The 23,251-nt window shown below is 38.6% G+C and overlaps 2 protein-coding genes across 7 annotated transcripts; one reads left to right on the top strand and one right to left on the bottom strand.

Annotated features, from left to right (window-relative positions):
- The first annotated feature begins 245 nt into the window (after positions 1–245).
- Positions 246–6,339, top strand: Mif2 (mitochondrial translation initiation factor 2). 5 transcript variants are annotated; one of them, XM_071712535.1, is made up of 13 exons: positions 246–380; positions 1,561–1,692; positions 2,002–2,143; positions 2,218–2,504; positions 2,604–2,764; positions 2,849–3,075; positions 3,157–3,427; positions 4,008–4,261; positions 4,363–4,621; positions 4,691–4,855; positions 4,925–5,065; positions 5,132–5,324; positions 5,839–6,339. In XM_071712535.1, the coding sequence occupies exons 2-12, from the start codon at positions 1,655–1,657 to the stop codon at positions 5,302–5,304; spliced, it is 2,118 nt and encodes a 705-aa protein (XP_071568636.1). In that variant the 5' UTR covers positions 246–380; positions 1,561–1,654; the 3' UTR covers positions 5,305–5,324; positions 5,839–6,339. The 5 variants fall into 5 exon arrangements, with proteins under 5 accessions (XP_071568636.1, XP_071568635.1, XP_071568639.1 ...); XM_071712534.1 differs by having other exon boundaries at positions 5,132–6,339; XM_071712538.1 differs by lacking the exon at positions 1,561–1,692 and having other exon boundaries at positions 288–380; positions 5,132–6,339.
- On the bottom strand, positions 5,407–22,169 carry LOC139776078 (uncharacterized). 2 transcript variants are annotated; one of them, XM_071712544.1, is made up of 6 exons: positions 21,350–22,169; positions 11,046–11,179; positions 7,733–7,848; positions 7,183–7,327; positions 6,726–6,908; positions 5,407–6,219 (listed from the first exon to the last, which is right to left on the bottom strand). In XM_071712544.1, the coding sequence occupies exons 1-6, from the start codon at positions 21,441–21,443 to the stop codon at positions 5,872–5,874; spliced, it is 1,020 nt and encodes a 339-aa protein (XP_071568645.1). In that variant the 5' UTR covers positions 21,444–22,169; the 3' UTR covers positions 5,407–5,871. The 2 variants fall into 2 exon arrangements, with proteins under 2 accessions (XP_071568645.1, XP_071568646.1); XM_071712545.1 differs by having other exon boundaries at positions 11,046–11,161.
- Positions 22,170–23,251: the final 1,082 nt, after the last annotated feature.

The raw sequence follows: 23,251 nt of genomic DNA, 5'->3' as shown, positions 1-23,251 counted from the left end.
CCACCACCGGGCGAGAATCGAGATTCGGTTGCCTTCTCGGTCGCACACTCGCACGGCGCGAACGTTGCCGCAAGTGCCGCAACTCGGCCGCGAACAGCCGCGAATTCGGACGCGACGAGCTGAAGTACGCGCCGCTTGAGGAAAGTCAACGTCGCACTGTGAGACCGTGACACGGATCGCGCGCGGGCACGTGACGTTGGCGACGACAGAGTTTTTAGCGATATAATATCGGTCGTGCTGTCGTGCATACGCCGTGAGTACCGCGTCGACGACGATGACAATCTAATTTTGACCGCCCGCGGCATCTGTCGACGATGAGGCGAACGTTGTTGCGCTGCTCGGGAGTCTCGGGCAGTCTCGGGACTATTCGGAGAGGATCGGTAGTAGAGTTTGTTTTTTTGTACCTTGCACTTTTTACACTTGAAATGAGATAGACATATCGGTTATTAGAGGAAGAAGAGAGACGGAAAGTGCAGAAAGTTCTGCTACAAAGAACTATATTTAATTCTATTCAATTTGATTCAAATAAGGGTGCCGTCCTGCATGGGACGGCATCCTAAGAGTCTGGACCTAGACACCCTCGACTTTCTTTTATCGATCAATTTCGCGTAAAGCAAAAATACGATGAGAGACTAATCGCCACATTCAAACATATAGAAGTCAAATTTGAAAAAGAAGAAAAAATTGACAAAATCAATTAGAGAGGAAATGCCATTTACAGTTATTTCCAGGCTTAATTGGCTTATACTTTTTTCGAACTCATTATCAGTAAACAGCGTGCCGATTTTTTGTCAGTTTTTAAAGTATAGCTGGTTGAAACAATAAATCCACATACTTAAATAGACAAGTGATTTAATTTTTGATGCTATAATAAGCATATATCCTTATAAATTTGAAAAATATTGATTTTTGAGAGAAATGGAAGTTTGTAGTAATAAATAAATAAATAAATATACGTATGTTTCCTAACAGTTATGATTTTAATTTTCTGTCCCTCCAAGCCGCGGATAATGCGAATTTTCGAATCAATTATTTACGTGATGATTTTTAGAACGATAAATTTAAATATAGAGACTAACCAAATTTCTAATAGATATCTAAAACAGTGTGCATGCTGTTCTCGACTTGCAAAAATATTTCTAGTGTAAAAAAACATGTCTAATTTGACGCATTCTTCACAACATGTTTTTAAACGTAGACGATCTATTATACGAACGACTTCACTTAAAATCGGCAATTATATAACCGGCAGAATTTGCGTAAAGCAAAAATTTTAATTATACAATTCGTTATCTCTAATCCAATTTTTTTCTATATGTTAAACGACAAAAAATTAATTATATTTATGTTAAAATAATTGTTTGATAAGTTAAATTACCGACGTAAAACATAAAACTTATAATGACACATGTCAATGATTTCTATCTGAAAGTTAATCGCCGATTAATCTAACTGATGGAGTTTGGTTGAAGTTACTCAAAATTCGTTGTTTGCAGCTGCATCATATTATATTTTTTGCATTTAACATATAAAATAGATATATATAATTACTGTAATTAGATAGGAAAGAAAAAGAGACAAGATGAACAGAAAATTTAGAACAATCCTTCAATCATTCAAAGTTGGCTAATCTGGTTGTGTAATCGACGCAAACATGGCTGCTTCCTTGATCAGAACGTGTACGACGTTTAGGTGATTATTTCTTTTCCTGCCGACATTGTCACGATGATCAAAGTCACATCTTCAAAATTTGCTCAGTATGTGTATCTCGTTATGACAACATTGTGAGAAATTGAGAAGATTCTTGCAAAAGAGAAACATAACCTTTCGCCCTGCAATCAGTTATCAGTTTTACTCTTTAAAAATGTAGAATATAATAAATATATTAATATATATTTAGGTATATTTAAAAAAATGTATATTTTATTGCAATAATAATCTATATAATCTGGTTTAGTGGCCAGTGAATTTTCTGTAATAATTTTATATCACAATTTGCAGTTTACTGAGGCAGCCACTCTGCAAAGTTGTCAGAAGCGATAACGTGAGGAAATACATGTTACACAGTTTGTTTCTCACGTGCACGCAATGCCAGTGTTTTCATACAACCCCACAGTATTTCAAGGGCAAGCCAAAGAGGAAGGTAAAACTTTGGTTTCTTATCTATACAAGACCATTTAACTCTCGAATATTGTTATATCGAAATTTGTCTAACAGATAATTCCTTTCACCCAAATCAAACCGAAGGCAAAACTGCCAGTTGTGGATATATGGAACAGAATGACGGTGTCAGAGCTGGCAACGTCCACAGAAAGGAATATAGATGATGTCATGGAAGCAATTTCTCTGACTGATTCAGTTGGACATTACAATAAGAATACTGTCGTAGAGGATCCGAATGTATTATACAAAGCTGTGCGGAAACTTGGTTTAAAGTTTAAAGTGATTCCTAGTCCCGATAGCAAAGTGGAGAAGAGTACAAAGGACTACAATGTTGTTAAGCGGTATTGATAGAACTAACCGTCTTAGTCAAATATAGGATAATATAATAACATGTTTATATTGTTTATATTTTTATATTTTGCATGTATTTTATTCTTCAGGCCTCCACCGGATGAATCTGTACTGATAAAACGTCGTCCAGTGGTAACGATTATGGGCCATGTTGATCATGGCAAAACTACGTTGTTGGATACATTACGTAACACATCGGTTGTAAAAACGGAGTTTGGTGGTATCACTCAACATATTGGAGCTTTCAATGGTAAATAGTACTATCTTATTCAAATATTCGTCGTACAGTTGGATTAGTTCTCTTGGAAATGTTCTCTAATATTCTGATTGACAGTAACGTTGAAAACGGGGGAAACAGTTACATTTTTGGATACTCCTGGACACGCCGCCTTTAACATTATGCGAATGAGAGGCGCGCAGGTGACTGACATTGTAGTATTAGTGGTGGCAGCGGATGACGGCGTAATGGAGCAAACCATAGAAAGTATACATATGGCAAAAGCTGCGAATGTCCCGATTATTGTAGCTATCAACAAAATTGATAAACCGGAAGCCGACATTGTACGTGATCTCGATATTCATTTTAATGAATAATAGAATCGTAAAAAGTAGAATAACATAGTTTATAAACATGTATTTCAGACAAGAACGCAAAAAATGCTTGCGCAACAGGGGATTCAAGTGGAGGCAATGGGCGGAGACGTTCAAAGCATTAACATATCAGCTTTGCACGGAACCAACCTAGATATCTTGACAGAGGCTATAGCACTGCAAGCCGAACTCGTGGGATTAAAAGGTGATCCGACGGGGTTAGTCGAAGCTGTCGTAATCGAGTGTTCTACCGATCTTCAACGTGGCAAATTAGCGACAGCTTTAATTCAACGTGGCACTTTAAGGAAAGGTGCCTTTCTTGGTAAGAGCAAGATATTTTTCTTTAAACATGAAACACAAAGAAAAAATAGAGAAGAAAAGAGTTTCTATTAAAAATAACTAATTTAATTCCATAAAACGAGCGGTACTTCCAATTTTCTTCTACTTGAAAGTGCAGCAATTACTCTTAACATAAAATGGTTCCATATGAGTTTCCAACTTTCCATGTGAAGCGAGGTTCACCGCTCGGTGTGAAACGAAGTCTATTATTGTACGGTTCCACATGGGTTTCTAACTTTCCACGCGATCCCATCAATGATAGACCTCGTTTCGCACTGTAAACACCGGACGGTGTAGGGTGGACCTCGCTTCACATGGAAAGTTTGAAACTATTTTAATGCAATAAAGTGTAACGAAATGAAACTAAAACCATGACCTCAACAACATATGTCAAGATCAAGGCCATTGGAGCTAATTCCAGTTGGAAGTTGCGCCCATATAATGAATAAATACCAAACGAGCTTTTTCATGTCTTTTATTTCTTTATTTCGAATACATTTTAAGGCATTTTATATTTTCGTAGTTTCGAATGTTAACCTAATAAAGTTTTTGTTTGACAATAGTGAGCGGGTTAACGTGGGCCAAAGTAAGAGCCATGTTTGACCATTCCGGAAATCCAGTTATGGAGGCCAAATTGTCTGACGCGGTGCAGATTATCGGATGGAAGAATTTACCCACTGCCGGAGATGAGATATTAGAAGTTGAGAATGAGAGAAAGGTACGCATGGTAATGCGATATAGGGAAGCGGAGAAAGCTACACAGCTGGCACAAGAACATAAAATTGCAGCGGATAAAAAGCACGAAGAATATCTGAAAGTAAGTTTTCTATTAATATAATGTAACATTAGAGATACATTATTATGTGGCGTTATTTATCTTATATGTTTATCTGTCACATTATTATTCGATAATTGTAGGAATATAAAGAACATCTGGCAAAGAGAAGAGCACTTGGCAGATACAGGAAGCTGATAACGCCTATTAAAAATGAAAATCCCGATGATGAAATACCCAAACTTAACGTTGTTGTAAAAGGTGATGTCGCTGGCTCTGTAGAAGCTATATTAGACGTTTTTAATACATATGGCAGTGACGACAAGTGTCAATTAAGTGTCGTCCATTATGGCGTTGGACCTGTTGCGGAGACGGATTTACAAATGGCAGACACATTTAACGGTAGGAATATATGTCATGGTGTATTAATTAGTATTATCTATAAATGTCAACATCATGAAATGTTTATAGCCATCATATATCCTTTTAACGTTGGTGTAACGAAAGACTTGCAACAAGAAGCTAATAAAAAAAAGATATCGATCCGTCCATACAATGTGATATACAAGCTTATTGACGATATTAAAAAGGAGCTAAATAAGAGACTTCCAACGGTTGATGCTGAAGAAGTGCTAGGTATGAGAGAAGTCATGATAGAGTAGAGTAATTATAAATTTATTTTCTTGACTTTTCATTTTTTTACAGGCGAAGCAAATGTATTGCAAGAGTTTGAGATCACAGATAAGAAAAAGAAAGTAAAGGTTGCGGGTTGCCGGTGCGTCAAAGGCGTTCTCAAGAAGGACGCGATGTACCGTTTGATACATGGACAGGAAATCCTGTATATTGGTAAAATACTTGATTGAAAATCATGAAAGAAAAATGTCACGAAGTGACATTTACTTGTCTTTTTAGGGAAATTGGTGTCAATGAGACATTTGAAAAATGAAACGGAAACGATCAAGACTGACGTGGAATGCGGCTTGAGATTCGAAGATTCCACATTGTCTTTCAAAACCGGGGACGTTTTAATTTGTTATAAAATATACCAAAAACCACAAGAAACTGACTGGGATCCCGGCTTCTAAAGGATTTTAAAGATCGCAAGGTTAAATCAAGCAAAACGATATTGTATATTCTCTTCATTCGAGTTAGTTATTTAGTACAGGAATAACGGAAATATTTTCGAATTAAGTACAAATTTATTTATTATTGCCTGAGACTCGCAATCTTCTTTTACATTCTTTTTACATTTTTCTTTGACATTCAGTTTAATAATTTCGCTTCGTGAAGGTATCTGATTCTTGAATACGCAATTTATGAAATTAAGACAGCCAAGCTATACCGTTAAGATTTGTCAGAATTAAAAGTATCGGTGACAATTCTGTCCTTTGGATGTCCACATTAAACGGAATGGATATTATGCACTTTTTAAACATATTTTTTTTCTTTTATAATATATTAAGCAATGTACAGCAAAATATGTTGGTCACGCTTTAAAACGTAGCTTGCGGTAATCTTAATTTCATTGCCCGTAAAATCGATCTCTTCCGAATTTCCGCGAAATTTTATCCTTACTCCACGTGTGAAGAAGACTAAGCTTCCGGTTTTGGGTCCATTAGATCACCCTGACAGAATATTCGGGATGTAGCACATTAGGACGCATAAGTCTCGCGAAAACGACGTTGAAGATGCTGATACGCCGTGAGGACGCTACGCTTTTTTTTCTGGAGGCGGCAAGGGGTTGTTTCCTGATTGGCTATGGTAATCTTTGTGTCTAACGGCTCGATAGGAATATCGTCGTCTGGATGCACAAAGAAGGCGATGGAATGACGGCCGCGACCACAGTGTTCCGGCACAACAACGCGATGTCTGAGTGCTGGAAGCTGCCCGTTGGTCCAGTGTCCTAGTAACTCGCCAGTGTTCACCAATATGGCGCCTGGGAGATGACCCACTCTAGCCCATCTTTCCCCAGTTTGTATTTCAAGGCCACCCTCGCAGTCCTGAAAATATGTCATTGTCTTGCATAAATTATAGAATATAATTAATAATAATTTGTAATTAGCAACGATCTGTACATATATATGTATACTGTATATAATACAACGTTACTTTTATATTGATTTGATATTCTTCAATCGTAACTTACAATGCGTAGCTTATAACTGCGTTTAAATCATTTCTGTTTTAATATTTAATAATTCATTATCTTTTAATGCGTGCCTAATACCTTCTTTGCGTTTCTAAATATCTTCACGTTTCATTTGATAGCGTTGTTAGAGCCGCTTATCGTAAAACGATTGCGCACCGTTTTGTGCGAATGAATATGCCGAGTTATCTCTGTCAGCTCCGACGAAATTATAAAGATACGTAGAATTTACGACGCGTTACGCGCAAAGCGTCATGGAACAGATTTTCTAGAAAATTATTTACGACCTTGTAGCCTTCTGGTGGACAGACTACAACAGGCAAGTTAAGTTTCAAGCCCGTAATGCCGCAATCTGCATACCTGCGCCAACAAAGTGAAAGTGCCATAGTCGCAATGAGCGCCGCATCGGGTCAGTCCTTGTACCGGTGCACCGAGTGGCGGATAGTTGAGGAGACGCATGGTGGACGCGTTGCCAGAGCCGAGTATGTGCGCGTGCTTCGACAGCAGGAAGTCGTGGGACTGTTCCAAACCCACGGACAGAGCCTGCAGCGAACCAGGTTTTCCAACGTTTTATTAGATTCTATATGGAGAGATCAGACTATTCTCTCGTTGATTAATGAAATTACTGAGAATTATAATTCAAAGATCAAACACACGGCGAAGCTCTTCGCAGGAAACCTCCAACCGCAAAAGAATAGATAAAAGATAAAATGATAACGATAGAGCAGAGATGCTCGCAAACAGAGATAAAATAATAAAGAGAGATCCAGGAATTAAATCCATAAACGAAACGTAATTATTATTCAAGGATTATTACGTTAAGAAGCATGGTAGCCAGTTGCTTAAAATCACGTGTCAATTCGTCCACTGCCGATCTAAATCCATGAACCTCTTCTTCCGGCAGGATTCGTCCACATCCGGTCACGTTGAAAGTATGGCGAAGTTCCATCTCGTCCGAAAATCTAATCATAGGAAAATGAATTCAATTTAAATAAAATGCCGACGAAAGCTTTATACTTGTATGAGTAGTACCCGCAAATTCCATAAATTTTAAAAAGTACATTGAAAAATTTAAACTGTTAAAATTATTATTTAAACTATTTAAAATATGCATATTAAATAATTTACAGTAAGTAAATAATTTACAATAATTTTACATTTATGAGCAGCATATAATTATATAATGATCAATTTTGTTAGAAATGTTTTTAGGATAAAGGCCGAATTCAAGCGACACACACGCTGCCTCTCGTACTGTTATGGAGCTACAAACCGCGGTTGGTTAATAGAAGAGAACGCGTTCATTAAATCGAATTGCGGCGAAGTGAATTACGCGAACAATTTGAGAATGCAATTTTCCAACTTACTTCTCCGCGCCCGGCTTAACGTAACCGTGATTATCCGGCGAAACGCGCTCGTATTTTGCTCGCGTTTCCTCCGGCAGCTCGCAAAATGCGTCTAGAGCTCTGTAAGCTGCCTTCATCTGCAAACACAGAAAATAGATTTACAGCGAAGCTTGCGAGGCGGGACATTCGTGATGAGACTTTTCGCCTCGACGCCGTTATCCAGGTGTGAACGAGACGCAACGCGGGCAAAAAAAAACGGATATTTACGCGACGATAAGGTTTGCTTTCGATGAAAATTATTGTCCCCGAGAATGGAGATTCGCGTATCTTCTGTATCTCGACAACCCACGACAACCATAATCGCGTCTTTCAGATTTCGCGTTACGCTCCTACGGACATTGTGCGTAACGCGGAGGTATACATCGCGAAGATATCTAGATCATTCCGGTAACGTTCGGCAATAAGCAGTTTCGCGAATGACGAATTGGATACATGGAAAAAAAGAAATGTTAAATCAAAACTTATATACTCAAATTAAAAATGTCAACTTTTATTGCTTGGTTGAACTATATAAAATGACCTTATTCAGGCAAGTTTTCTTCGTTTAATGCAATATAATCTCATTTCAAAATTTCCACGTTGAAATTAAAGATATTTTCAAATTCTGTGTATCTTTGACTTTGACTGATAACTTTCGCCTAATTGGGGATGAATATTCCAACAAAAACAGAGAAAAAAGAGAACAGAGCGCACCGAGGAGTTAACATTTTTTGCGAAAAGACGTCAGAGAGCCACAATTTGCGATATCGCTCCTACGTCATCGCAATTGTACAAACAACCGCACTCAAAAATAAATCGTCGGGAAACGATACGCTCGCGGGCGTACGCTCGCATACGTTTTCTTCAATTTTCCGCGCGAGTGATCTCATTTCAAACTTAACAATTCAAATTGCTCGGGTAATCTCGCGTCGAGTTTTGACAGAAACTTCTTTCGATCTCAGTCGCGCACGTTTTTTTTTCTTTCCTCGCAGTATGAAATACGCGGCACGCCGCACGTTAAATGCTGCATAATTGCATAAGGTTTCATAACACGCCGCGCTCGCGGACACTCCGCGCGGTCTCCGATTCCCCGAATGTCAGGTAATATCGAGAAGGTGGTATCACGAGATCTCGGAGAGTACCGAACAATGATTCACGCGCGTTTGACGCGCGGGTCATATGTCACGCGGCACACAACGTGGTTTTCTTAGCCACACACTGGCGGTACACACGGTACCGCGGGCGGACGACGATCGAGCATGATGTGTATTCTGGTATTATCGATGGCGTAATATCGCATGCGGCGTTACATAATGACGGAACAGATCGTGGCGGAGGAAAAAAACCCCGAGGATTATCGCTCCTAATTCCGTCGCGAAATAATCGCGTCCATGTCCGGACTCGCGCTTATCCGCGAGCTATTTTAATAACTAGAAATGGAAACCGATACACAGAACAAAGTGCACCGTCGTCGATTGCGACAAGCGTGGCTTTTGTTTTCCAGTAAGTATACTTATATTCTGTCCGCGTTATTACTGTCCGTCACAAGCGGCTTCACGGTTTGTGATTCGACCGATCCGTGGCAGTCGGACAAAAATGATCGAAGACGATTTTTGTTCTCGCAAATTGTGATCGATATCGTCGGAATATGTGATAAAATATTAAGGAACCTTCTCAGAGCCGGAAACTTTGCTGAAAATGATAGAAATGCGTTCTACTTTAATATTAATTACAATTCACAAGAGAATAAATGATTAGTAATTAGTTAATTAAAGTATAATCAGAAGTAACAATAAACTGTGTATTAAAATATTATCTGGACATAATACTATATTATTCGTGGTACTCTGTTTTGACGTTTATAATTAGTTAACAACAGCGATAATCTTTTTCTTCTTAAAGCGGAAGCTTGCCCGGGCAAATCACACAATCAGCTCAATCAAGATAGAAGCCAACGGTTAATCTTGTAAAAATCGGCTTTCTGCATATCTAGAAAAAGTATCAAGGAAGAGAAAGAGCCAATCCCTGAGCTACTCCAACGTTAATTCTGATAATCTACCGATTGATAACACGGACAAACGAAAAAATCGAGTCCGTATTGAACAAAGAGCACGCCTGTGAAATTTAATAACTCTCGTCACGCTCATCCGGTTATATTTATCTTACTATCGCTTATTAAGCGATAAGCGATTGTTCGCGTTTTAATGAATCTCCTGACTACTGCTCATTAGCGTTCGAGGACTGAATTAAGATCCTCCTTCGGGCGATATTTTACAAAGGTATCCTTGAGAAATTGTCTTATCTTCCTAGGATGATGTATTAGCGGCACGTATGCACGTTTTTGCGGTGCGCGGTATGTGTTTCCTCGCGCGTGCATATACGCGAATAATATTCCTGCATCAACTCATTGTCAGCCGCGGTTACTCATCGACGTACACTCGCGATTGTCCAAGTCCGTAAGTCGTGGGGCGGATTATCGCGCGAAACTGCAATATAACTGCGGGTGATACCACTGCCGGCCGCGGTATCACCCGCAGTTATGTTTCCGATAGCGGGTATGAATACTATGAATGCCGGCAAGGCCAATACGTGCAACAAGTATTGTGTTTATCGTAGGCCCTTGAAAACGCAACCGCTCCTTGGTCGCGGCTCTAGATATCGAATTCCGAGATAAGCGTACGATAACGAAAGGGAAAACAATATTTGATTTATGTAAATGTGAATTATGAAACTCGAATTCCTCTGTAAAAGCTCCCGCTTATCGAGCGTTACTGTCAACTAATTATAAACGCCAGAACAGTGTACTACGAATTAATATATGGTGTATATATAGGTAATATTTTACTTACAATTATACTTTAGGTTTAGGTGACTAATTACTGCTAATCACTTGTTCTTGTGAATTAATATTGAAAGTAGAATGCATTTCTGTAATTTTCAGCAGTTTCCGGCTCTAAAAAGATTCCTCGATACTCTTTCTCAAATATTTGTACAAAATCATTGGCCAGAAATAACATAATCATTTTTTTTACATATAAATTTTTGTATTGATATTTCAATATTGTAAAGGCGCCGTGAATTACTCGACTCGTTACAATTGGCGCTTGAAATTATTCGGTCACGACGGTAAGTTGCGACAGCGCGTGATATCGACGACACATTTGCGAGCGACGGAAATCGGCAAGACCGGCGCCTGATCAATCAAAGGAAGCCTCGCCTGATCAATCAAAAGGAAGCAATCGCTAATCGTTTCGCAAACGCGCGTTTCTCTCCCCCTTTTTTTCTCTCGTTATACCTTGCACTCTGGAATGCCGTGGTTGACGAGCAAGGCCAATCCTTTCTCGGACAGCGCCCTTAGCAGTTTCGAGGCCACCTGCTTCACGACTCCCTTCTGAGGACATCTCTCCGTGCCTGAAATAAGCAAAATGCCTGAAATAAGAGAACATTTGAGTACAGAGACGAGAAATAATAAGATTGCGCGGAAAGAAAATCTACTGCGCTTATGTATATTCATCGCATTTGCTAAAACGATTATCCTTATTTATTTTTTGGAAATTCTAATTGAGCGATTCCAATTATTGTGTTGAGCGCGAATTTTTAGTGCAACTGATATATCAAAAGATCCAAAATAATGTCAACTATTGTATATTGTATATTATGCACAATTACACAATATTATCAACTTAAAATATACGTTATATTATATATATATATATATAGATTATATGTGTATATATATATTGCATAATATATATATTAAGAATATATATACAAATATATACAGTTTGTTTGTAAATGTTGAAAAGGCTCAGATTTCGCGAAGATTTCGCCGAACGCTGAGTGCAGATTAAGGAAGCGTTGGGTTATTCAGTATTAAGTTTCTCGAGTCTAGGCTCTAAACGATACGTGATACCGATGCTGGCTGCGCACTGATGATCGATTAAGTCTTTCGTTTAATAAACGTTCATTGACATTGAAACAGATATTGTGATAGTAAAGTGTAAGGAAAACCAAAATGGCACAATCATTTTTACAGGCAGTGGTTTCGTTAAAATAATTATTTATTACACGTTGTGTTTTTTCATTTTCATATTGCAACTATATTTTATTGCTTAAAATTAACTATCAATTTGAAATATTATATTTACTTATATAGGATTTCATAAGAAAAATGTCAATTCTTGCCCTTGAATCGCTTGATGAAACGCGCAGTAATTGAAATTTCCACCGTATCTGGCACGCAGTAATTCATACATGCCCACAGTAATCATGTATCGAGATGTTTTTTTTAAACTCCGTTTTTTAATTAATTCTTTACATTACAACGCTCAATTTTTTTTATCTTGCAGAAAAATTATCAAACTTTCATTTAAAAAAAAAATAATGTCACTTTTTTCAGTCGCACGTCTTATTTTATTCGTCAAAGTTCAACTAAAATGAAAAGCCGCAGTAATACCCACATTTAGCGCATATAAAGATGCGCTAAAAAATATCGGTTCTCCCATTCTGTATGATCACAAAGCAGAATAGAACAACTGAAGTGAAATGTTAACGAAACAATTATAAAATTATATGCATATTGAAATTATAACGTATGAATATAATCTCACGTTTAGTCACAAGTTAATTTCGATTTACTTATGCATCAGCGTATAGACATTGCAAACGGTGACGTTAAGTAATGGCATTCATTGTGTCGTGATTTCGCGTCAAAAACTGTTAGCAGCAAGCCTTGGAAGCCGACGCGAGGTCATGATTCTCGAGAAAGCCATCGTCCCCGAGTCCGCCTCATGTCGTAACGAGATCCGTCCATGAGCGATGAGAGAGGAGAAACAAACCGCAGAGATATATATGCTCCGCATGCGTATCGCGCGATTATTACATTTGCCCGGCCAGCGTTCACTCGATTAAACTCCTGTTCTCGGTTATGTATTTGGCGATTAAGTTTTATTCTCGGTTATGCGTTTGACACTATAAAAATTATCCTCGAACTCTCACGGTCTTTCAAAGAGGATGACCTCGGCAGTCTCGGCACAGCGGTTCACGACAATCTGCGACAAACGTATCTTTTTTAATCGATCGCTATCGATTAACTTGGAAAATTTAGATTTTTTTTATTGTTTATATGAAAATTAATATCGATAGAATAAAAAGACGTATGGCATTTTATGTAATTTTCTTTTACGTGAATATACAATAATATACTTAATTTTCTTATACACGAGTATAAGAAACATGCGATATCAACGAAAGAAACATTATTACTTATAGCATGTGCCGTATGTACTAAGATCGACACAATCGTCGTTAAGGAAAATATATATGAACACGATATATATACGATTGTGTACTTTAATAAATTCCCCGGCGGCGTGCGTATTCCGTGCAGTTGACGTCACAGCCGGACGTAGAGTTCTTCCTACTTTGTTTGCTATTTTGGCAGCATCGCGACGCAACGATGACGACAAAGTCGGCAGAAGGACTGCTTTCGTTTCACCGTCCTCGAGGCTCGAGGCATACATCGGCCACGGGCAAGACGCCAAATTCGTATCGTGCAAAAGACGAAAGAGTCATCGGCGACAAAGCCGTATTAATACCGCGAAACTATAAGAGAAACGTCGGCCTTTAATAATAGATCACTGATGTCTAATCCCGATCGAACTGCTGCAACGGCCAGCTGGTGATGTTTAATCTCGACCGATCTATAACGTCTATACGTTTCTTTCTGTCGCGCTCAGAAAGAAATGTTTCGAAACATCTAACGCGATGGAATCCATCTCGCCATGTGGCGGAAATGTATACAATCATATCGCAGCGACAAGAAGAGTTTATCGAATCTGTTCTGATCTGTCGGACGAGAAAAAGTTCGATAAATTACAATACTACTTTATTTAAAAATGTTTCCCTACTTTAATATAAATAATAATTTGATATAATTTTAATTTCGATCCCAATTTTAAATATCACTTGTTTTTCTCTTTATTTCAGCGAACATATTATTAATAATTTCCAAAAGTAAAATGTTACTTGATATTCCACGAGAAAAAAGTAGAACAAAAATCACAATTGTTATATCGATAATTACGCTAATTGTTTATAGTATTTAACTTTTTGCAGTAGCTATATATAGTAAAATTGTTGAAGAAATTTTGTTTAATTTTAAAGTACATATTGGCACGTAAAAATGACTGAAAGTATATTCAAAAACGTATAAGTCTTATCGAGGATGGGCTACTAAGGGTTAATGACACGGGGGATAACAAAGCCGACGTTTAACATAAGATGACCTTAGAGACAAATTTCACGGAATACAAACGGAAACTCCCACAGCAATCGCGTATTCCTTTGCGTAATAGATATAGAAAAGGTATACAGGCAGGTGCAACTAAAGACGGGGGCCGAGTTTCTAGGGTGTACATATAATCGCAGAGAAAATATTCGTCGGAGTTTCTCCTGGTAGCGACAGACTCCCCGATACTTTCGCCTAGAGTATAACGATCGGGTATACCGTTACCGGACATCGACTCCGAAGGTGCGCGATATATGTAGTTTACTGGCAAGTGCGACATTACACTCGCAAATGTTATAAATTTTATATCATTGCCATCGATATTACTTAATATCCATGGATATTCCAGATATTAGTAAATAATACAAAGAGTATTTAATCCATATTGATAGCTACTATTTTGCATTTGTGAATTTTTTATTCGATATCACACAAGTTTTGCGTAAATTTACGAATTTGTGTTTAATATATTAACTATAATAATAAATAAATTGCCACAATTTTATTAAAAAGAGCTTTCAGTTTTAGTCCAAAAACTTTATTTCTTTCTTTTCACATGTTTTGAAACTACAATATTATAAACATGTTTTTCGAATTTTACTAAAAATATCTTGAAATTAATATCTTGAATTTTGGACGATGCACGATCCTAAAAATAGGCTCGTTCGGCACAAACATAAAATATTTATTCCCTCGATATCTTGATATCTACACAGTAGATTCATAATCTATTACCGATATTATCGATAACATTATTTCGACATTTCGATTCATAATCTAATTGATACACTGCGACATGATGTATGTTTGTTTATTATCCGAAAATTCGTCGAATTAACGGTCGAAAGCTCAATTATATACTCTTACAATTTTTAAAATAATTAACAATATATTAATGTGTTTAGATAAAATTACATCCAGATTCAATTAAAGGAGGAACGAGAGGAACTATCTAGGCTATATTTATTATCACACATGTTCAACTAATTATACGAATTCATAGTACTTTGCTCTAGAGAGAACATAATTGATGTATATGTAAAGATTGGTTTATTTTTAAAATAAACCTTAACCTCTTTTATCTTTTTCTATCATTAAAACAGAAAATCCACTTAAGACATGTTCGATCTTTTACAAACAAATAAAAAGTTAAAATGTTAATATTCAACTCTTGATCTCCAAATTAATTTATTTGTCTTTCTCTTCTCTTTTCCTGTTGTACTTTCTTTCTTCTCACTTTTCTTACATCGGTATAGTTAAATTAATATTAATTAGTAGGATAATTTTGTTTTTAATCTAATAGCTATATATACGTCTTCTTGGTCGCGTAAATTCACGATTGTGTTTATGAGAATAAATAAATTCATAAAAGATACATAAAGCTTAAATGCATTTTATTTTTGCTTTATGAGTTCTGTGATTTTTGAGAAAAATACAAGTCTTTCGTGGAAATGTGCATTTTATAATTTCTGCGTATAAAATCGCTGGATTTATCTACATAAACAAGAGGAAAAACAGTTTCGATATAGCGATATGAAGACGATAAAAGGAAAGATCTTGATATTCGACAATGTCCAATTTATGATGCATTTGGTGCGCGTGTGAATGTATCGCGTTGATTTTCATATATATTTATACACACGCAAACGAGATTTGATCCGATAATGCTCTTATTTTGCGAATAAATTTTTCGGCTTTTAAATCTGTACTCATCTAAATGAAACGTAGCAAGTGGAAGAGACGCTTTTTATTCACGACACGTATCTCAACGGTACAAACTTCCGCGAGTTTTTGTTAATATATTTGCAATCCTCCGCACGTATACAAAGTTACACTGAGAGAATAAAATAGTTACAGTTACTACAATTTCATCAGTATAAGTTATTTTCGGTAATTTCCAATTACCTTTTTGTAGTTATTTTAACAATGCGAATTATAGCTGATCCATACTATCATTATTGTTGTCATAGCTTTATGTTTAACTTGCATTTATTCAACCATAACATAGTTTACTACTATAACCTGTGATTTATGTATAGTAAGTCGTACCTACTATAAATATGATGAAAGTGACCATGATCGAAAAATCTATACATATAAGATTATTTTACTATGCAATTATAGTCGCAAATACCAAATACTTTTGTAGTTGCGACACAAGGCGCAACTGTAACTCAACGTATTGTTATCAATTCTACGATATCAACGTCGAACTTGCAGCTACGTCATCCCATATCAGGATGTTTTGCAGTTTTTGCATATCTTTTTACTGATTTCACTTCGAGATTAGTACTTATCGTAAGAGCGCGCTAATTTGGAATTAATACAAAAGAAAGAGTTTTAAAATAGCGAAGCGTCAAGCTGTCACACACACATTTGCCTTTATTCTTTTATTATACGAATACCAAAATAGACTGCGAACGGACAGATTCTTACGTTTAAGACGACGGATAGATTGATTTCGCTTCATTGACATTCTGAGTCGTAAAAATAAACTCGCGTTCTCACAGATATCTCGAGTCTGTCTCACGTTTAATGTGCACATATGCACATTTGCACGACATCCAGACACCGACAAACCGTCGCAATCTTACACATCATCGTTTGTAGTTATAATCCCGTAACTTCCATCATATACACTCTGTTGTCTCACGTTTCTACTTGCCACAACATTGCCCCCCGCCGCGGCCGTCGCAAATTCCGTAAGCTGGGAGGTTCCTAAGTGCCTGTCGCATCAAAATTTCGCAATATGGTCATTAGCCTTCCGCACGCAATGGCACGCATGTACGTGATGCGTGTGAACTGACAGCGTGCGGACAGATAAAAAAATCAAACAAAAATCAAAGGCATTAAGCAAGATTGAATGAAATCAATTGCAAATAAAAATAGATTGTGAGCTAAATTTAATCAAGTTATGTCAAGATGTTGTTGACAAATTATTGACAAATTATGTAAAATTAAAGTAAATTGTACAAAGATCGAAATAAAACAGAAGAAAAGAAACTTTTAATTCCTATTCTTATACGTAAATAGAAAAATCAACAATGTGAATTCGAGCCTCGTCGAAATTTTTGACGCTAGGCTTTGACGAGAGTTGCTTCTTTTGATGTAGTAAAACATATATCACGTGAAAGGGCGTAAAGGCTTTCCATTTCTCAAGAAACCATTAAAGGACTTTCCCGGTGGCATGTCTCGCAGAATAATACCTGAAAGACAACATGACCATGTGGTAAACATACGAAGACAAACCCCGAGACGCGTTACGATGCTTTTCTCTCGTGGACCATCATTTTCTACGTTCGACAAATATTTAAGTCATAATCCAGACCCGCCAGACGTGAAGGCGCGCGAGATATTTCACTGGCCACGAAGTACAACGTCGTGTTACATGCTATTTAAGCCGCATGTAAATTCGAGCGTGTTTTAAAGCCGACACGAGTGCTCACGAGTGCACACGCGTGTTCTACTTCGCGCGACAACGTCAGCCAGACTTTTACCAATAAGCTGCAAATAATGCGATAGAGCACGCACAACGATGAGTCAATCGGGCTTCACAAATGTAATTGAAGGAAAAAAAGAGAGAGAGAAACGCATTTCTCGTCTTGACAACGATAATAAATACTAGTCGGTTTAAAATTATTCGAGAGCAAAGAAAGTGTTCGCTCGATAGCCAAAAATCGAAGTAAAAGAGCAAATATTTTTTTTTAGCCGCGTAGAAATATGTATAAAGTATAGAGAAATACTTTCAGAGGGAGGGGAACCGGCTTGATCTACCTAGATACATCTATGGCTTTAGAACCGTTAGAATATAGGTGATCAATGGCACGCGAGCGCTGCTTGGATAGCACACACGATCTTTAAATGGCGAACAGACGTTGCAACAGATGTGTGGATGTTAGCTTTACCCTTATGTAATTTAATAACCGTATAGACGGCTAATCGCGAGCGCGCAACGTCACGAAATTTGGCTCAATATTAACCGAAAGAGAGTAGGTCGTTACTTTTCAGGTCAGATAATATCCGTTTAGAGTTCTATCGCGGTGGCCGACTTAGAACTCCGATTAATGTCATACTATGGCATTTAGAGAAGTTTTATCTGCTTAGTCATCGACTTTCCATATTATTTGGAAGATATTTTCTAGATTACAAGCGGAAAAATAAATGTTTTACCTCCGATAAGATTGATAATAATCATCGGAAATCTTCGAAGCGTTGGAAAAATTTCTGAATGGATCGCTCTATTCTCCCGTTTAACGTTCTAGCTCGCTTCGTGGAATGGGGGGGGGGGGGGCCCAAGTCGACTCATCGTACGTGTTTGCTCAACTGTAGACGCGACTTTACACGCTACTTACGTATATATTCACCACGCTGGCCATTAACGGCCAAGTCGCGACAAGGAAAGAAAGGAAACGATTTTTCGCGCTCAAAGACTCTGACGCCGCTTAATAGAGAATTTTTCATGTTACAGGTGCCTCTCGAAAAGTACGTTATAGTACGTGGCATGCAGATACGACAGGCGAATGCGCGATCGCTGGGAAATAACGTTACGTTACATTAAATTCTCAGCGCACCGTGAAAAGTAATTATTCAAGCTACGCAGATGTGGCAGGACAAATAACCGGCGTCGGTATTTTAACAGCTTGGCATAATATTTGTGCAAATTAATCGATTAGTCTTGTTTTTCTAGATTATAAATGGATCTCTGAGGTCAATCCATAAGACGATACGTGCTTATTACGTCAGTAACGTTTGTTCCAATCATCAATTTCCGTGACAAATGAAATAAAAAAAGAGAATCGTCAATGAGAATAGCAATCAACAGTAATAATGAAGGAAGAAACTGATTAAAGAGATATCTAAAGTGTATTTCTCTCTTGCTTCGTAAAATTCAACGGAAATACGCGACTCGTTGGACCAGGATAATTTTAACGTTCGCGAAATCCGTTGACAAAACCCGAGGAAGCGGAGGGATCGCAGGCGAGAGAGTCTGCCTGACTCCGGCAGGACGATGATCCACGTTTAGTTAGGACCGGATGTTCGGGTTCGCGAGGAATTTCGAGGATTCGAGAGTGAGAGACGACGACGGTTTTACGGCTGCTTGGCAACGAGGCCAGGCACCTAGCCAGACGAACCAGCCAGCGGGCAACCGGAGGCGCCTATCGCGGGTCCGACGATCCGTTGAGGTCAGAGCCCCTCTCACAAAGAAGGGCCCCTCCCTTGGCGCCCTCGAACGTTTATATAGGGTGTCCTGCTCCTGCTGATACCTTACTATCTGGCATTGCCATGTAATTTTCCCAAGAGAACGCGGCTATTGATTACATTATTTAAAATTTATCTTGAGCACTTGTCCCAAGAGAGAAATAAAAAATATGTTAAAGGAAAAGGCATGAATCAGGATTTTATATAATAATAACACAAATGATTTTCTTCGGTCTTTCTTTTAGTCTTAGAAACGTTCGACAGACTCGCGAATTTCGCAAACAAAGAGATCGCAGAGTAAATAAATTTTAACGGACAAATAAACGGTGTTTTGCTTTATCTGTCTAGTACATGATAATGTAAAAACACTGGGTCGATAAAGCCGATAAAGCAAAACACTATTATTTGTTAAAATTTATTTAAGCCAGAAATATCTAACGATATTGTTCTACGGTCTTTTTCTTTTTAAAACAGAATCATAAAATATAATAGAATTCCGATTTGATAAAAAACGGTTGGGAAATAATTGTAAGATCATGCAAATCATATACGTGATATAGTGATAGTGAAGTGGATAAAGTGTTTGAAGGCGCTATAGAAAACGTGCTGAATAGAACTTCTGTTAGACGCAACAATAAATAAATGCCATTTATTTTTACTACGCTTTATGCACTCGCAATTTGCGTCGCCTACACTCTGATACAACGACAGCTATTGATGTTGTTGCTAAAAAAGAAAAGCTGACTTTTATACTACGCTAAATGGGAGGCGGGCATAACTAAAACTGGAAAGTCCAAAGCTCCGAGAGAGGAAAGAGATTCAGATTTTATTATTATACTATAAATACGCTACACGATGTATGTGCGATATTCCGACAATTGAATGTCTTATTAAAGTCTCTCGGCAGATAATAACAGTGATAAACGAAGACAAATCGAATCAAGGTTCGATAACGGAGATACGTGTCTTCTCAATAGCAAGATAAAACAACTTTTTCGCGCACGTGCGTAAACGTGCCGTATTTTCGCGATCGCAGTTTGTAAAACTTATTAGCGAGGAAGGAGAGAACAAAGTTGTTTCAAAAAGTCTCAAGAGAGATATTGATCGATATTGCCATGATTAATTTCAATTTAATTAGTTAGTCTCTCAACGTTTTGTCACGACTTAAATCGAAAATTTAACATTACCCTGAAACATTAATGAGAATCAGCGCTATATAAATTATTAGTCAAATTTATGCTTATATATTTGCATGTACTGTTAAATTCGTAGTATCAAATTATAATCAATTTAAGTCATTTTTAACCATTCTTATAGGTCGTCACTGCTCCTACTCAATATGTCATTAATTTAACTAAAACAGTGTTAATTCAACTAAATGGAGTTAAAATAACGTGTCTTGCGTTAAAATAATAAAAAATAACACGGTTTCGTGTTAAAATAATAAATTCCGACACATATGATAGTTAAAAATAACAGAATATTATTTAACTCAAGATATTAGTTTAAATTTCATCTTTTAATATTTAACAGTATATAATAAAATTGTATATAATAATACTACATATAATAATAATACTATAACTTATATTTGTATATAATAATCGAGACTCCTGTCTCCTGAAGGCTCCTGTGACTTCTCGCAGAGAGCCACAATTCCCGGACAGACTTTCGTTCGAATTACTACTCCTCCGGAGAACCGGAGACGTTATCTGCGCTGAAATTTCGCGCGTGATTCCTAGGTGCGTCAGTCCAGTTCGGTCACGCCGTTAATTTCGTCATCGTCGCCGACCTATGACCGACTTGCGACACCGGCAACGAGATCTCTCGGCGTGCCGCGCGCCGAGGTGATGGCCAGACTTGCCGGTTCGTTTGACGTTCCTCGCCGACGCGGCGCGACGCGGCGTTTTATCGGATCGCGAAAGAGACGGACTCGCTCACCGCGCATTCGTAAACAATTTCGAAATCGCCCCGTTCCCGCAAAATCACGGCCGTCAACGCCCGTGTCTCGCGCCGCGGTGTTTCCACACTTTCCGCGAAGCGAGCGCGGACGGACGAGACGTGTATAGATTCCAAAAAAAGAAAAAAAAAAAGAGAGAGAAGCCACTCACCCATGTGAGCGAGGTCGATGATCGGGATTTCGCACTTGCTGAGAAGAGTCTCGCAAGTGTGCGTGACCATGGGCGCGCTGGTGCAATAACTCATCCTGACAAGCCGGGGTCTCCTTGGAAATCGGTCGAGATTCCTTTTACACGCCGGTTCGCTCCCTCCTTTCCCGCCGTCCCCCGTCAGTCTCTTTCTCTATCTGTCTCTCGAATCCCTGCCGATGTACTCTCGTCGCAGACCGACTGCCGCTCTCGACTTTCTCTCTCTCTCTCTCTCTCTCCCTCCCTCTTTCTCTCTTTCTCTGTGCTCCGCAGCGAGAGCGACAGCAAAAAAAAAACGACCATAAGCCGCGCCGCTTCGCGCGCGCTCGACTCGGCCACCCGGTATAAGGCGCTCACCACACGGACTCACTGGAATATCCAAGAGAAGATCATACTACCACGCGCGCACAGGCACAGACGTTATACACATACGATATTCTCGCGACCACGCGCGCGTGGATCAAAGCGGCAAGCGCGGATTTAAAAGGGGGTTGCTAGATTCTCCGGATTATCCCCCCGGGGGTCACATGCGCGCGAGCGCGGAGAAAAAAAAACCCGCGCGCGGATGAATATGGCTGCCCTAACGGTAGCCGTAGGAGACGAGTTTATTGTGCGGCTCGCGATGCGGTAAGCGGCATACGTGGCTGCGGACTAGCGGGCACATGCTACGACGGCGTGATGGCGGGTTTCGGAGTAGCGATCACTCTCGGTTGACCACATTGATCACCGCATTCCCAATCAACCGTACCGTCGCGCGGCCGTTCGCGAACTGCCTCGACTGGCCGGTGGCCCGCGTCCGCAACCGTTTCGCGAGCCTCGAGCATTCCGCGCGCTCACGAGTGCCGCCGAGCGCAACCGAGCGCGATCGAATGCATCCGAGTGCGGCCGAGCGCGGCCGAGCCCCGTCTCGAGCGTCGTCGAAGATCAGCGCGCGCGCGCGGAAAATCATTTTTGCGATCTGCCGTTTATTTGTTTAAAGGTAGTACGTCCGTAAACTTATTTTCTTAAGAATCTTGTAAAATTTGGACGGCATATTAATGTAAACACGCTCTCTACACACATGTGCAATTAGAAAAAGATTGACCGGACCGGTTGAAATAATGGAAGTCAAAATTAGCATTTTTTACATGTATCATAAAACGAAAACGGCTTCCGATATCGCATTTCTAATTGTAGAGATCAAACTACTTTTACGGTTTTAATAAAGACCAAGAAGACGATAAAAGAGACTTGCAAGGATATTCTTACAAAATTACAAAACCTTTGACCGTCTAGATCTGATACGTAAAGTAGGGGAGACCGGGGCAAACTCGACACCGGGGCAAACTTGACACTAGGCTTTTTGCCAATTTAAATCTATCGTAGAAACTTGCCTTTCCTACTGTAAATGCGTCTTTATGTGCCAGTATTATCAACGGAATTTGGTAACATTCTGAGTTATACTGTAATTTTTAACGCGACATAAGCGTTTTTGATAGTGAAAAGTAATTTTTCTGATCTCTCGAAAATGTCTACTCTTTCATCGAGCTTTACTCTTGCGAATCTACCGGTAAGTGATTTTGATGGGAAATTCGATGCTTTATACGAATCCGATAATAGTTTTTGCATATTTTCAAAATTTTTATATTTTTGGAGTAACAAAAGTAAAAAACGACGTTCGGGGCAAAGTCGACACGCTGTTTTATTGGCTCCCAATAATAAACGATGCTTGTGATGCAGCTATATGGCCCATGACAAATGTGTGGGCACGTGTAATCGCGAATTTACTTGCATAAATTGTTTTTCAGACATGAGTTTAGATGAAAATAATTGAATGTTCAACAATTTTTGTTCTCATTATTTCCAATGATTGTTTTACTTAATTCC

The sequence above is a fragment of the Temnothorax nylanderi genome, unplaced genomic scaffold, assembly GCF_030848795.1.
Source record: "Temnothorax nylanderi isolate EJ_2023f unplaced genomic scaffold, tnyl_v1.0 TNYL_tig0111_pilon, whole genome shotgun sequence".
Taxonomy (NCBI): domain Eukaryota; kingdom Metazoa; phylum Arthropoda; class Insecta; order Hymenoptera; family Formicidae; genus Temnothorax; species Temnothorax nylanderi.
The sequence above is the reverse complement of the archived record's forward strand: the minus strand, read 5'-3'. Positions and strand labels throughout refer to the sequence as shown.